General features: G+C 32.9%; 1 protein-coding gene across 11 annotated transcripts in view; it reads left to right on the forward strand.

Moving 5' to 3' along the window:
• The window catches only part of LOC138318604 (rap1 GTPase-activating protein 1-like), a 151840-nt gene that overhangs the window by 125788 nt on the left and 8319 nt on the right, over nucleotides 1-17733 (forward strand). For 8 of the 11 annotated variants that reach the window (XM_069261110.1, XM_069261118.1, XM_069261137.1 and 5 more), the window contains 9 exons: nucleotides 5815-5905; nucleotides 7935-8024; nucleotides 9453-9536; nucleotides 14251-14307; nucleotides 14814-15011; nucleotides 15534-15637; nucleotides 16352-16430; nucleotides 16684-16821; nucleotides 17247-17347. In XM_069261110.1, the coding sequence (XP_069117211.1) occupies nucleotides 5815-5905; nucleotides 7935-8024; nucleotides 9453-9536; nucleotides 14251-14307; nucleotides 14814-15011; nucleotides 15534-15637; nucleotides 16352-16430; nucleotides 16684-16821; nucleotides 17247-17347 (942 nt within the window). Of the gene's footprint in view, nucleotides 1-959; nucleotides 1421-3261; nucleotides 3490-5814; nucleotides 5906-7934; nucleotides 8025-9452; nucleotides 9537-14250; nucleotides 14308-14813; nucleotides 15012-15533; nucleotides 15638-16351; nucleotides 16431-16683; nucleotides 16822-17246; nucleotides 17348-17733 lie in introns of those variants that run through there. The other 3 variants (XM_069261148.1, XM_069261164.1, XM_069261128.1) reach the window with 3 other exon arrangements.

Here is a 17733-nt window from a genome sequence, read left to right on the forward strand (position 1 = left end):
TTAATCATTTTATTTCCATTGTTTTGAAGAAAATAGTTTACATCAATTCCCAACCTTATCCATGTTGCTATTGGAAACATGAACCAATTAATGCAATTACAACATTTGTTATTTTAGTAATTATCTTAGTATACAGGAGCTAAAAGTAATAACCCTAATTACTAAATAATTACTTGTGATAAATGAGAAAAAAATGCAGATCATGTACATTATTGGTGTACAAATTGATTTAAAGCTCCAGTAAATCATATCTTTATTATCTGTAATTAGTCACGCATGTCAATGTTCAGTTGACACCTATAATGACAGTGGGTGGACACTGGTCAAAACATTAAATCATTACCTGAGGTGACCCGATGACCTCTGACATTGGTCAAGATCACCTCAGGTGTGACTGATCTAGTTCCTGGTGCGACGATGCCGTTATGACAGGTATAATTATTATATCACCTAAATAATAACTACCTGCACTTATCACCTGGGTCACTCCGGAGCTTGTTTTAACACTAAGCCCCATTGTTTAAAGCACCATTGTGACTAGATTTATTATTTCCTGATCTAGAGTATTTATCTTTCTAACAAGCCACTCCACAATTCTAGCCCTCTATTTATAATCAACATACGGTAATTAGACTTTCGACAACTGTTTCCTTTTCTTGCATGAAAGGAATAAAGGAACTTTTATTTGAGTATAGAGGGACAGAGATTTGAGTAGGTTTCAGTTGAAGGTTCAGCCCACGTAACGGCTAAATTGCCAACCAATGACGTTTAGGCCATAACCTCCAGCAATTACCATTGGGCAATGCCAACCAGGCAGAATGATTTTTTGTAAAGAAGTCGTGCCTAATTCTTTGCACATTGGCCTTTTTACAGATTACATATCGTACTGGCCCTGCTTTTATTTACAAGGATTTAGGTTACAGTGAAAAAACTAATAAGAGATGGATTTATGTATTCTAGTGCTTGAAAAAGTTTAACACTGAAATAACTATTGGTGAAAGAAATTCACCGGTAAAATCAGAACTGTCAACACTGCCTGTACATAGCTGTTCAGATCCATGTGATAAATTAGAGGAAAGGTGTGAATAAGTAAAAAACGTTTATTGGAAAAACCAACCAGGATTTGAAATGTCAAAGAGACATTTCCATGACAATAGTGAATTGGATCTAATGACCAACACGTAAATACGTCAAGAGAGGATTTGTAGAGGAAACAGTTACCTGTTGTACCTGGGTGAAAACACCTGTAATATTGCTATCTGAAAATGTAAACACCTAGAAGTGATCTACCTGTGTAATATAGAATTGCCCGCAGTACAAAACTTTGATAGACTATGACAAAAAGAAATCCATTACAGGTAAAGGATGTAGCCCGGGTCAAGGGCTTGTTAGCCTGGGTACAACAGATCAACATCGGACGGTAGGACTTTTTTAAAACTCTATTATTATATATATATATATATATACTTTATGTGAAATTGTAGATTAAATCCCAATATCACTGTCACCATTACGTTAAGTCTTAAAATTTCGCCGAAATTGTACAGTAAAACCTGTCATCATTGTTCATTACATCGTAATGTTGTATTGTCAACATGTAATATACGTTCAGTAAAACCATCACATTATATTAAAATATAGAACATTATCGTATTATTGGTAAATCTTAGAAAAGGTATCTAACAAAGTTAAGGAAAGATGAAAGATTTTTCAAACGAAAGACTCATTTTGAAATATCTATGATTTCAAACAGAACTGATCTATTCTTGGTGTTTTTGGGGTTTTTTTTCCGTACAAACAAGATGACCCCTAGCGATCACATTACATAATAATCATTCACTTTGATGTCAATAAAATGTGTTTTGTAAGCATATCAGTGACTAGAAGTAGTTAATCTTAGATAAAATGTAGAGAGTTGATATATATGTGTGTGAATGAGGTAGGCGGTCTGTTGTACATACTAATGTTTACATGTTTACAAGTTCAGCTATTTTTGTTAGTAATCAATCTGGTAGTTCGCACGTTTCTGGCCGGATATGTCAGCTACTTTGATTACAACAGACATTACTACCTGTTACAGAAATAATAGAAACGTTTAAATGATGACAGATTAAATGACAAACTTTCTGACCTATCATTACATGGTCTGTTTCTCACGGAGGTGTAACATTGTCGTACAGGTATTAGGTGTCGCCGGGATAGAAACCTGTTTTTAACTTGTGGCTGACAGAATCCACTTATAAACACATAAATATCATTACATAATTGTGATACAATGTTTAATTCTCCTTCTTGGACTGTTTTATTCCAATGGAATGTTTATTAATTTTTCATTTTTGAGGATTCTGTTTTGGTATCGCTGAAATCAAGTTAATTTAAGCTATAAATTGTATGTGTCTCTTCTCCAATGAAAGTAGATGTTGATAGGAAGGAAAAGACGATTTAATCAAAACAGTAGCGACTTATGAATGAAATTTTCGGCAGGACCATGTCAGCTGTGTAAGCCAACGCTGTCGACGAGCTGTCAGCATTTACACCAGTCGTCTTAAATGTACCATCATAAAAAAAAGAGAAATTCTAAACATCCTCCAACGTAGAATTTGATATAAGGGAGCATTATCTCAAAACTGTGAAAGGATAATTTCTTTTTTTTTGGCAGTGAATGTATACTTGTCATATTTATAGTTTGACTGCAGAAATGACAAACTTGTGAGGTTTAATCTGTATCATAACTTCCTGTGACGAGGGAATACGAAGGGATGGTTTGTTTACTGACGGACAGGATCTACGAGATCACATCAGCTGTATGTATTTTATGAATCAATGTCTAATTGACCGACACAAAAGAGGCTTGTCTTTCCATGGAGAATCAATGATCAACTACCACAGCTGTATAAAGCAATCCATAGATGGTCACTTTTAGATTTTCTCGTTCAAGGTCGGAGATTTATTTAAAATCTTAATATCAGATTCAATTTTAAACCAAACCTTGGAATTCTTTTGGATGGTAAAGTTGTGTTTGAGAAAGAAACTTGTTGGTTTTAAAATTTGAATTTCCATTGAATATATGTCTTGTCAAGAGGATGACTATTTATTTGGATTTTTACTGGATTAAATGTTCGTCTTTGACAGAAGATTATCTCCGTTGGAAATAAGAATGCGTGTCATAAGGAATTCAGCCGGAAGTTTGGAATTGGCAGATTGTTTGGTATAAAGATTAGAAGTTTTGTGTATGATATCTGAATTTAAATCATTTATGTGTTGCATTCAAATCATCAAGCATGATGAATTTTTATTTGATGGAAAGATGTGTCATATATTAAGAGTGATATTCATCTAGTGTCGGACTTGAATTAAATCAAATCTCAGTTGAGATTCATTGAAAGGATTGATCAACCAGGTGATTGAGTAAGAGTTCAATATTAAACTTTCTTCATCTTTCAAAATGTCAGCTGTCACAAAACTACGGAAACTTTCCTTTAAAATCAGGTAAATATATATATATCCAGTGTAAGTGAATTCTATGGCTTAATGACCTTGAAGAAAGGTTCAGTTTAATCTTGTCTATGTAAAATATGACTCAAGCTCTAGATTTTCAAGATTTTGTGTAATGGTACACCACTTTAGAGGAAAATCTTTACACAAGTTATAATGAAATTACATTAGGGGGAAGTCATTTAGTACCCTCTAGGCTATGAATAACATTCTCATTTCATGTTTAATGTTACTTAAACACGGAAAATGTTTTTAATTGTACTGACAGACCCATTTTTATAGGAGACAAAACACGATGGACAATTTATATGAAAACAGTATTTCTGCTCTATTGCCACTGACTAAAATATACTAATTAATGGCCATTGACTATATTGACCACTGAATTTAATTTACTGACTATTAACATTACTGACCACTAACTTTACTGACCACTGGCTTTACTGACCACTCTGTACTGACCGCTGAAAGTACTGACAGCTAGCTTTACTGACCACTCTGTACTGACCACTGACTGTACTGACTGCTGACTGCACTGACCACTGAGTGTACTGATCACAGACTTTACTGACTACTGACTGTATTGACCACTGGCTTTACTGACCCCTGACTTAACTGACCACTGACTTTACTGAACACTAATTGTACTGACCACTATCTATACTGACCACTGGTTGACTTAATCAACCACTGAATAACAGTTAGCAGAAATCTGATTTTACTGACCACAGATATGTTGAACATTGTGACTTAACTGACCACTCAATAGTTTACTGACCACTGACTTTATAACCACATTCTGTAATATTACACTGTAACCCCTAGAATCTCATCATTGCTGATCACCTTTCAGGATCATCTTTTTTGTTACTGTAAAGATCACTGGAGAATCTCCTAATTCTGTGACAATAATGTGATAATGATATATACATCAACATACATACTAGAATCCATGAACATCTACTGATGAAATGTAATCAGTGTCATGTTATCTGATAACCTTAGGGGCAACTATAACTTATGTAAGGAAGAGATGTGAAACTGTACTGGTATGTCAAGTAGATACACACACACCATGCATTTAAAACATTTCACTGAATGAGCTTGCTGAGACAAAGAGGCGCTGTAAAAACTCATGCTTTATCAGTGACAAATGCATACGTGTTGTCAATATAAACCTCCCACGCCCAGATTTATAACTTATCTGTCGTATGATGTAACTGTCCAGGTCTGTGTTTACAATTTAATAAATCTGCAGACATCCGTCACTCATCCCAAGGCCTTGACGCATCAAGTTTCTCTAAAGCCTTTTTAACGTATCCATTGTCATCAATAGTGTATGTTGTGATTGTGAAAAAGGATAGTATATTCTTCCGGAAAGCAAAGGAAGTTTTGTTCATTATGACACACTAGTGTTTGAATTTAAACCCCATAATCTTAAATCAAGAACAGTAGTGGGGTATGAATTAAAATTTCAAACTTGGGGAACGTTCCTGCAACATCAGATATACAATGTATTAGATATAGCATGCTTACAACAAACTCATGGTTATAACATCTAGAACTTTTCATTCAAATTAATGTTCTTATAAGGTAGTTGTAATATGTGCTTGTCAAATTACACTTATAACAGTTTTATTGGTCCCCAGAGGTTTGTTATAACCATATTTTAAAGTAATATTAATATATTATCTTGTTACTATCTTATTTTGATATTTTGTATATACATGCGGTCAAACGTATTGATTAAATCGGGATGCTCAGTAGCTAGGACATTGGTGAAATTGAATTGTGAATTTTAATTTAAAAATATGTGTACAAAATGTGCACTAGTGAAACAAAAAGCACTTAAGACTCTGAAGTCAAAACAGAAATCAACTCTGTATGCATTGTAAGTAACTAGACTTGGGGTAAAATCTGGATCCAGTTGCTTTATAGGTTTGACTACGGTAATTATATATGTTGTGTGGTGGAAGTGAGGCGCGTTTTACAGGAAGTGCAAGGAAGAGTTGTTCGTCCAGACACTACTCAGAATGATATCTGTATCTCGAATGATATCTGTATCTCGTTCATTGTTGCTGAATCATAGAGTGCAGGGAAGCAATTGTACTTAAAGATGCGGATGCTGGGGCGACACATTGTAATAGAGAACCTATTCTTTATAGAAACGTAGCTATGGATAAACCTAAATCAAACATTAGTAAGGCCTGAAGTGTAGCTAGTAGGGACTTGACTTGCAAATTTCTGTCATTTTATTTTTTTTGTGTGTGAAGACTGAAGCAAAATTGCTGACTTGGTCATTTCCTTGATATTTTGCAGAAAACAAACCATGGACGGACAGCTATATTGCGAGTCCCATGTTCCCCAGACGAAAACGACACCGCCAATTAGTCCTGATGCTGATGAAAAGGTAGGTCAATACACATCCATAACTACGTTACTATAAATGTATTTATTTTAGTGCACATGCGAAAAACTGTGTATCATGATTGATTATTACCACAGAATAAATAAACATAACTCAGAGGTACCACACTGGAAATACAGCTATTTTCATGAATAAGCACTTCAAACATAGTGCGAAAATAGCCAAAATAAAACTATACTGATAAAATAAGAACTTTTATAGTATCCTAATCATGTTTTACATTTGTTTGGTTAACATCAATGATATTGGCTCAAAGTATGCTACCTGTTCAGTCCAGTCTTTCTTTTAAATGGCTGTTCAGGAAGTAGCATTTCCATGATAAAAAAAGTACTGGTATGAATTAAGAGTCAAATATCAAGGCTGTATGTGCAATTTTATTGATGCTGACATCACACCAGCTACTAGACTGCAATATATATGTAACATGTCAATGTAACATTTCTTTTTTTTCTCCCTTTCTGATATATGATAACATTTTTATTAAGACTTGAGGAATCTAAATTGGTATTGCACTTTCTTTTTTGAGGAACATTATCACTTGATCACCCTATCTTAAATCCAACTTGTAACGCTATAAAGGACAAAGGGAAATAACTCCCAGTCATTTAATTTGAATCCATGTAATTTATTTCCTGTAAAGATCAACTTAGATGTTGTCTTGTTGTCTTGATCTTTTCATAAAGCTTGCAAAGTCAGAGTATCAATATACTACATAATTAGCTCGCCTATTCGAAAAATAGGAGGAGCTAATGTTGTCACCCCGGCGTCGGCGTCAGCGTTGGCGTCCCATTTCACGTTAAAGTTTTTGAGCAAGTTTCTGTTTCGTCAATTGTTTAAGCTTAAGTCATCATAAATGTTTATGATTTTATTTTCCTAATGTGTATGGATGCTGAACTGATAATACAACCAATTTGGGGCCCTTTAGGGGGTTTTTGAGTCTGTTAATTTGTCATATTTCCATGTTAAAGTTTTTGAGCAAGTTTCTATTTTGTCAATTGTTTAAGCATAAGTCATCATAAATGTTTATGATTTTATTTTCCTAATGTGTATGGATGCTGAACTTGATAATACAACCAATTTGGGGCCCTTTAGGGTTTTTTTGAGTCTGTTAATTTGTCATATTTCCATGTTTAAATAGTAAATACTTGAACATCAACTTCTTCTGAATAGGCGAGCTTTGCTGTTCTCCAACAGTTCTTGTTAATTATTTATTTTGAACTGTGGGCAATCAACTTGGATTGTTTAATTATCAAAAAAGGAAAATACAAAACATTTATGATGTTTTTTTTTTAATTATCTAATGTATTAAGGTAATATGTTATTGGTAATAGCAGATTATCTCCCTTGCTAGAAATGTTTTCTCCCTTGTCAGACTATGATTGTCTCCCTTGTATAAGACTTAGGTGATATACTATATTTTATGCGTGTTTTAGATATAATCATTGCATCATATTTTAATCAATTTAAGTGTCATTTTTGGTAGACATGCATCATTTGTATTGCTGCTATCTTTAGATCATCAAAATTTTCCAAGCCAACTTAAAAAGAAGACAATTGTGAAAGAGATGTTATAAATACAGGTGTTATAAGAATAGAGAATAGATATGTTTGTGTTTTGGTAACTTGTAGGAGGAAAGAAAGCGCGTTGGAATACTTGATGGCCATAGAAATCTCATTTTACATCATTGCCATTATTATAATTGCATTAGGATCGGAAGGAAGGCACTTCAATATCATCATAGCCATTTTACGTAGCAGTAATATACTGTCGAAGATTAATCATTCAGATTTTTTTCCAATATAGGACACGACATGCTGAGACCGTATGATGGAGAGCCACAAAGAGGCTTATTTAATTGTTGCTGCTAAATTATTCACTGCCTTAGACAAGATTAATTTTTATTTTTCTCGGATTCAGTCCTAGCCTCTTGCAGTTTTATTGGCATCATTGATGACAAATTGCGAGAAATTTCTCGAAGAATACCATAAACGTGTTCTTGTTTCTTTACAGTCAACACAAGCATTGTTCGACATGTTGGTGCGGACCCAGGAGCGAGGCCGCATCGACGACCAAAGATGCAACATGCCGACCTTCAAGAAGGTAATTGTAGACTTATAGCATGCTGTAGAAAACTCTTGACTGTAATACAATTATGCTTGCTTGAGGGGGAATGCATTTTACTAATAGCTTCATGCATATAATCCATAGCTGCTGATTTATCGGACATAGATAGAGATAATAACTTTAAATAGGAAGGAAATCGGTAAATAATAGCCCAGACCGTCCCCATGAATAATAGTGGACTAGACTATGTCTTTCTGGAAGGCTGTTCCATTATTGTTTTAAGGGATGGTTGGCTAGAATAAAATACCAACAAGCATTTGCACTTGGTTTGATGTTTTGGAGAGTGTAATTATTGGCGTACATGACTGCAGTGCTTTATGGGTAACATTTAATACACACTATATTCTAACAGCATGAACAGATCTACTCGGATTCATTAAGAATTATGTGTTGGAAAATTACTAGAAATTGCTCAATTTATTCATTATTAAATATGAATACTTGCATAGAGATGGTTCATATATAGTGAAATTTGATTTAGTAAGTCTGGATTGAAATTTAATTGGCACCACTTGGGGCCTAGATGAATTTTTGATCATCAGGATTATATAAGCTATAGCTACGGGCAACCCTTATCATAAATGGTAGTCTTGTAGATGTATGGAAAATCATGAACTTAAATGTTTCCTTCACTGCTTTCAAATGTCACAGGAATTAACATATATCACATATACATAATCATATACAACAGTTAGATAGGAATAATTGATAACTTGATGAAGATGAATGAATTGATTATATGTAGTATTGGCTAAAATTGATCATCAGATATGGTGCTATATGGCAATACACTTCTCTTTTATCAAGACAGCCACAATATGATGCCCTGATCAAACATGTCACAGATAGTCTACCACATGGTTTTTTTTTCTTTGGATTTCAAGCCACATTAACCACCCACCAATAGGATTAATGTTTTTACTATTCTGTATTTTCATATTACAGAGTTATCTGCCCCTGTGGATAGGTTATTGATTGTGATGTCATGTGTTTGCAAGCGTAATGTCATACTTTTTTTTTAGAAAACTATTTGAATTGCGCTCACAAAATAATGACGTAATAATTGATACCTACTTGCAAGGGAGCTAACTCTGTAATATACAAAGATGGAATAGAAGATTTGCATTCTGGTTTTAGTCTATGACCTTTAAGCTATAGACCTAATGCATTTCCTTCAAGGCCATCAATTTTAACAGCAATATAAAGTATAAATTAGCCAGACGTTTTATATTTGTTTTACCAGTAACCTGGTACATTCAATGAAATGACTCCTACTTTTTGATGCACAGTTGACCTTACCAGACTTTTGATAGCTATAGCTGGCTAAAAATATATATATTCATTCATCACTCAGAAGCCTGATCGCCACCACCTACACGACCTGCTTCTATATTTTTGCTCTAGGGACCAGATTTTTTCGAGTTGCTACTCAAATACCAAAGTCGTCGCTATGAGGATCAGCGATGTGCCATGCCTACTACACCTAAGGTTTGCTTACACTAACCTACTTATGTAGGTCACCGCTATCTATATAGGTCATGGCTGGCTATATAGGTCACGGCTGTCTATGTAGCAAAGTCACTGCTAGATCTGTCAACTTGTCAGGATCATATTGGAGGAAAATAGGTTACTGGCACTGTAGGCTTCATGAATGATTTTAGCTTTAATTCTCAATATTTTTAAAATCATTTTTGGTGATTTTTGAAATTTTGATGTGAAGAAATGACATGCAAATGAGGTTTTTTTCATTTCTTAAAATAAGTAGAGGTGTTCAGAATAGTCACTCCATTATTCAAAAGCATGATTTTTTTTCTCATAATTTTTCATATTTTTATATATATATTATTACAATATGTACAGATTATTCTGTTAAGGCCTAGTCTTTTCCATATTGTTATCTGCTCTTTGTGAGAAACATACGATAAATTTTAAATTCTCATAATATAACATTTAAAAAAATATATAACAATAATGATTTTGTCATGCAGAATGATGCTGATGTATATATCTATTGAAATAGATTAAAACTTAGCTAATCACAAGAGCAGATAATGGTGTATTCTGAATAAGACAGAATTTTTCGAGGAAGAGCAGTGGTGTTTTCCTCCTAATCCTGACAATACTTGTGTGCTTTAGTTTTGCTTTTGTCTAGCTGTGTCATTTGTATTGTGGCCATAGCCATTAGATTTAACAAAATAGTGACAGAAATATATATAGGTTATACTAATATAAACTATAGATATAGAAATATATATTTGGTGATCAAATAAGTTAACTCCTCTTATAACCAATTTATCTCCCTTATATTCATGTAGTTGTCCTTAGAAACATGTGTTCTAATGAACAAATGAGTTATCTCCTCTTATCCACAATTTATCTCCCCTTATACTCATGTAGTTGTCCTTAGAAACATGTATTCTAATGAAGAAATGAGTTATCTCCTCTTATCCACAATTTATCTCCCCTTATACTCATGTAGTTGTCCTTAGAAACATGTATTCTACTGAACAAATGAGTTATCTCCTCTTATCCACAATTGATCTCCCCTTGTAAAAAATTACCATAGACTGTAGTTGTCCTTGGAAGTATGTATTCTAATGAACAAATGAGTTATAATTATCTCCTCTTTTACACAATTTATCTTCCCTTGTAAAATTTTACCATAGACTGTAGTTGTCCTTAGAAATATGTATCCTAATTAATATATAAATTATCTCCCCTTATATTCCAGTTGTCTCCCTTTACATTCAATCACTTGTACTAACAGACTGTACAGATGTATACAATTTAGTAAAAGCTCTTATCTCCCTCCTCTCTCTTGATCAGTTGAATTAAGAATTTTATTATTATTGTCATATATAATATGAAATGGTATAATAACATAATCATAGCTGTATAGTAATAGATAATATAGTGGATAATTGAGATAATAATTCTCATTTTACATGTCATAACGTAAGTTCAATATATAATTTTTTTATATGAAGGCAGGGGTATTTATGTCTTAGAGATATTTTAATTTGCTTTTTTTTTTACTTTAATATTACATATTTCTATTGATTACACAAAATAGGTGTTGGAGTAGCATATTGGATATTGATCTTTCAATCATTTCAATACCAGCAGACTCCATGCACTGAAACAAATATGTACTGTTATACTATATCGATTAGAAGTGTTTTTTTGCAAGATTTAAGCTTGCATAAATTAATATTATAAACTAGCTGCTTTTTGAACCTAAGAAAATGAAACCAGTGACTTGTGCGTTTTACAAAAATGTTGATTGAATTAAACACATTACTTAAGCATTTAAACCGGATAATGACGCATGTAAATTGAAATTATATGTACCAAATAAATTTTACTGAACAATGTTTGTACTGGTGGCATTTGATAGTTCGACAAAAGGCATGATATAAAGCATGTGGTATCTTGTGGTAACCTGTGGTAACCTGTGGTAACCTGTGGTAACCATGCAATATTGCATGACCATGATATGTGTGCATGTTTGCAATATTTTAACATGAAGTAATAATATCAATTATAAATATTTTATATGAAGGGCAGAAGTCTTTAAGAATATATGTATATATAAGGGTTATTGATGTTGCCATGCTCTTCAAAGGAATATTTTCACCACAGTTTAAGGTTGGTGCAAATAATTTTGGATCACAAAATAATCATGAAATAAAATCAATGATATGATTTGAATGAAGAACAAAACTCTTAAGTATATATAGCAGTTTATTTTGTGCTCTTCAACGACGCTTACCAAAATTCAATATTGCAAAGTCATCACCAAACTTATAAAAAAGACAAAGCAATGCCAATTAATTCGTGTATGTTGGTTCAGGTTTCCCTCCTGGTACTCTGGCTTTTTCTCTTTCTCTGGCTTTTTATACTGGCATATTAACCTGACTAGAATGAATAATTGATGTCCTCAATTTTGAATAATGATCATGTCCGAGAAAAGAACTGTCTTTTATATGTATTTCCCCCACTTTTAGTCATTTATTTGTTGAGTTACAAATTGTTAATGTATATGTTTGACATCTAATAATGATAGAAAACTTCTGTGGGAAACAGATTACGACATGCTTTGTTTTTATAGACCAATTTGTCATACTCATCACATACTTATGTTACATGTATAAAATCACGACTATAGATATATCACTACATAATATGTACTTTAGTGTACAGGTAAAATGTACCTCCAATTTCATCTATAGACCTCAGGGGTTGAATCCATTTCATTTGATGACAAATTCATGATTCAACTTCTCCAAATGTAGAGAGAAGAACTGTGATCTGAATAATTATGTAATATTTTGTTTTATTTTTGTACTAGATAACATTTAAATCATTTAGGTCAGCTGAAAAATTGACCTTTTGTTTTAAATTTTTTTTACTGATATATACATGCTGACCCGTATAGTCAAAAGAAAGTAGGAACAAATGATAGGCTATTATGAAGACTGTATTCACATTGCTCTTCCTTAAATGTTACTTAATCTAGGATAAATCTAGGATAGTTATAAACAAATTGTGTATTACATATATATCGTATTTGACCCTATTAGCACTCAGGGGGCTTGAAAAATTGTAATAAATACGGGGCGCTTAATAGAACCACATTTGGACTAGTCTTTCATAAAAAACTTGCACTAAGTAAGCAATAAATTATTTTGCAAAAGAAATCAACAAAAGTCCACACTTTTCATATTTTCAGCCTGAATTTAGTTTAAGATAAATAAAATTGAGACTAAAAAATGGGGAAAGGGAATTTATTGGGTCGAATATGGTATGTATATTTGATTGGTTTCATAATCTCTTGGACCTATCAGGCACATGTCATAAGACTTTTGTGTGATTGTGTGTCAACCTTGTGGTTGACTACAAACTTGACAAGTCTATATCAATCCAAGGTTGTTTCTAGCAATGATGTCTCTCACACTTGATCCTCAAGTGTTGTTGCGCTTCAAACTCTAGGACTTTTTCATGAATATAAAATGTCCTCTACCTACACATCACTTCAATGTCTTACCCTATTCACCCTGTACGACACTTTTAGAATCTTCTGAATCAAAGACTAGACAAGTGCATTGTGAAATTTCAGTGGTGAATCTATTAAAGTTAATCTGAAAATAAAGGAAAGTCAAGGATCATTTAAAATATGCATGTCATCTCAACAATTGTGTTAATAAAATGCAATATTTCGCAGTAATTAAAAGGTATTTAATATTTTCCCCATTTATGACTCAATTAAAGAATAACATTAATAATTTTCTCAAAACATACATATTCTGAAATACCTTAATTAAGTAATATAGTGATTTTGTGACTAGCATTTTTTAGCCCACCATCATCAGATGATTGGCTATTCAAATCGTCTTTCGTCCGTGGTCCATCATCGTCCGTCCGTCTGTCCAATCATTAACAATTCTTGTTACCACTATTTCTCAGAAAAGGAATCTCACTAAAGGAATCTTTCTCAAATTTCATATGTAGGTTCTCCTAGGGCCCAAATTGTGCATATTGCATTTTGGGACCAATCGGTCACAAAGATGGCCGCCAAGCCGCCATCTTGAATTTTGATAGTTAAAGTTTGTTACCACTATTTCTCAGAAAGTACTGAAGGGACCTTTGTAAAATTTCTTATGTAGGTTCCCCTAGGACCCTAGTTGTGCATATTGCATTTTGGGACTGATCGGTCAACAAGATAACCAACTGGCTGCCATCTTTGATTTCAACGCTGTTTCTCAAAAAGGAATGATGCGATCATGCAGTCTTAAATTTCATATATAAATTGGGAAAAAAAGTTTGAAAAGCAGAGAAAAGATTCCTTTTTCAGTTGTCAGATATAGAACATTCCTTGGTGGGCGCCAAGATCCCTCTGAGATCTCTTATTTCTGTTTTTGTTTTAATTGCTAAAAATGGTTGTGATGTACATAATACATAAAACATTTCCACAACTAACTTGTCTGGGGAGAACCATATTGAACAGAATTGTTACATAATTATGAAACTGACATTTTAATATTATTGAAATATAAAAATACTAATTTTTATCATTCATTATGTTGATCTTTTAACATATGGAATAATTAATGGATTGAAATCATATATATGATTTCACAATCTCCATTGGAGAAAATTAAAGAATAAAAATGTGAAAACTGTTTTGATTTATATATTACAGATTTCACCCAGTGTTACGCCGTCGGAACAGAAAAAGGTGGTTGATACAGTCGAGGAGGTGAGAAATGATTAAAGATTGTACAATAAAACACGATTATAACGAACCTCTGGGGACCAACAAAATCACTTTGTTACAAGCAAAGTTTGTTATACAGATATTTAACTCAGATTATGCAGATATATCATTGGAACTTAAACAGGGAATAAAAAGTACTGTTACGTTATAACCATGAATTTGTTGTAAGCGTGTTCGTTATAAACGTGTTTTACTGTATGAAAAACACTTAACTTCAGTTATAATTTCCAAGCTTCTGAAAATAAATATTATTTAAATAATGATATTATTTAAATAATAATATTATTTAAATAATAATATTATTTAAATAATAATATTATTTAAATAATAATATTATTTAATTATATGAATAAGATCTTTAAAAGAAATTTTGTGTAGTATAGACTTTGTTCTGTATGACATTAATTAGACATCAATAAGTGCATGTTTTGTCTCTCTATGATTAAATTGAATTTGTATCAATCCTCATACATCCGTTATTTCCACAGGTGTTGAAAAGACCTGGTCCATACCCCATGGTTCTTCCCCCTTCTAGTGGAGGATATTGGATAGAGGGCGCTGATCAAAACTGTCAATCATGTGACAAAAGGCGGAGCTACGAAAACGGAATAAATAATTGTGCTAGTGACTGTAGAATAGAATTTGATGAGACTGCCCACTGTTACAGACAATATTTCCTTGGCAAGGTAATGAAATGATACAATCAATTAGCTTTCTATTTACTTCCCTGGCCGTGAAATGTGGACATATTATTAGCTAACCTTAAAGGGCCATTACCTTTCTGAAACAAGAAATTAAAGTTTCTTGCAGTACAATGGCATAAGAAAATTGATGCCTAAAATGATTTTAGAATACGAAACAAACACAAATTTCCCTGTGTTATATATGGTAATAGTGAAGGGTTTTTTTCGCTGTTTTGCCGTCAGGCGCAGTGATAATCAACTAATGTGTGGTAATTAGGATGACGGCTGGAAACATAATAAGCCCCACGTTATAGTAATGCTTAATTTATTTTAATTAAATTGTTCAGAATGTGACAAGGGTAATATTAATGTTAAGCTAATACCTTTTGTGACTCTACAAAATTATTAATCTTGTTTCACATATACCTACCCTCCTTATAATGCATCATATATATGTCCCAATTTTAACTGGAGGTGGGGAACTTCTAACTTATATACATGGATAAATATTATTTCTATCCCCAGGAGCATTTTAATTACTACACAGAAGACGACAATCTAGGACCCATGATATTATCTATGAAGGAGGAATATATCTCTGACCAGGAGCATGTGCGGGCTATTCTCAGGTAATTATATCTAACTCAGGTAATCACACAGGTAAAGCTTTGGTAATCTACTAGAAAATCATGATTATACTTATAGGTAATATTCTACCTCTAGTAAACTAACAGGTAAATCACAGGTAATCTTATATGTGATAAAATGTTGTACACAGGTAATTATTTAGCTCTGGTAATCTCACAGGTAAATTTTAGGTTATCTTACAAATAATATAGCTAGGTTAATTAACAAAGGTAATCATCCAACTCAGGTAATCACATAGGTAAAACTCAGGTAATCTTACAAATGATAAAGGTTATACACAGGTAATTATATAACTCAGGTAATCATTTTCAAATTCAATTTGTTTATTTCCATCAGGTTAAACTCATGGTATTCTTATAGATAGTCAAGCTATACTAGAGTATAGCTATACTAGAGTATAATCATCAGAGTTAAATCAGTTTTGGATAATGCTTATGTAATCTTGGCACTGGCCTCAAAACTAGACCAGTCTTTCAGGCTACATGTACACATATTGTCTTTGAGACTATAATTACTTGGACAATAAATCTCCTGATATATAAACACTTAGCTAATCATGAGGATTACCCAGACAAAAATATAAACATCTGTGTAATTCAAAATGTAATATCACATGCATTCTTTTTTCCCTTTCTTTGCCATATAAACTATGTATACATGTAATGAAAGCTTAAATATATCTTTCACATTTTCAGAACGCGGTGCTCTACACAACATAAACTTATACCAATGGAACAGCTAGATTCCATACCGAACCCAATCAAAGTAGCCAAGGTAGATAACTCTTTCTTAAATCATCAAATGTATAACTACAGAATTAATGTTCTTTTATTCTTTCCACAATAAACTTAGAAGCATTTTCACCTGGACCAACAATTGATGCAGTAGAATAATATTTTGTGATATTTTGTTAAATGATAAATCTGCATTTGAAAACATTTTCTGCTATGATATAGACAAGGTGCTAAATGAACATATATATATGTGATATAGAATGTTCTATGTATTTTACCTTTGTACTTTTCAGTGTGTATGTGAGGAGATCTCCGTAGACCGGTTCCATCCTGTACTCACGACAAAAGGCTCCGAGATGATAGTGCAATATGACGAACATCACCTTACCAACGCCTACAAGTTCGGCATCATTTACCAAAAGTTTGGTCAGGTAAATTGAGCGTTTTATTGGCGTAGCAAAGTTAGCCTGTGCATACTGAGAAATATTCTGGTGATGTTTGTAGACCAAATTTAGCAATAGGTAGAGTCATGTCGGCAGTTAACCATTATAACTAATAGTTGATTCACTGGTTAAGCATAAAACGTTTATTGTACATTACAAAATAGGTTACAGGTAATAATGATGCATGAACATCATCCTTCAATAAAAACTTAAAATGACCACATAAAGATAAATTCTAGAAATTTCTTTGGTAAAATGAAATCAATTTTGAGTGTAAGGACCTCTGTGTGAGATAGGTTGGCATACAAATGGACCTGAACATCTAATCAGACCTATTGATTTTTAGAAGAAGAATTCCACTGCGGCTACATGTGTAGGATTACTTATTTTGAATTTTGTTTTATTGTTTTCAGACGACAGAAGAAGCTTTGTTCGGTAATGTTTCTCATGGCCAAGCAATGGAGGATTTCCTAAGTGTGATTGGGGAAAGAGTACAGCTTAAAGACTTTAAAGGGTGAGAACTGTTTAAAGGGAGATTACTCTCCATATCATTATTTTTCTTTACTATTAGCGATACATGTACAAGAAATAAATGTAACTTTTATAAAATAAATCTCTATTGATTGAAGCTGTAGAACTGTTTACTAAGGTCATGTATAACAGACTTGCATTGTTCGAATATTCAAGGAACAAAAATAGAAATCATACTCCAACCAAGCAAAACTTTGAAGCAAAAAATCAAGGTATCCATATTGGTACACAATTAACATTCATACTAAGGACTCTATTTTTGGAAAAAAAATCTATTATCGTACTGACACCAAATTCTTGATTGTTTTATCCTGCAATATTTGCTGATGAGTAATCTGACTAACTTTACTTCATTTGCCTGATGAATAT

Source organism: Argopecten irradians, chromosome 1, assembly GCF_041381155.1.
Source record: "Argopecten irradians isolate NY chromosome 1, Ai_NY, whole genome shotgun sequence".
Classification (NCBI taxonomy): domain Eukaryota; kingdom Metazoa; phylum Mollusca; class Bivalvia; order Pectinida; family Pectinidae; genus Argopecten; species Argopecten irradians.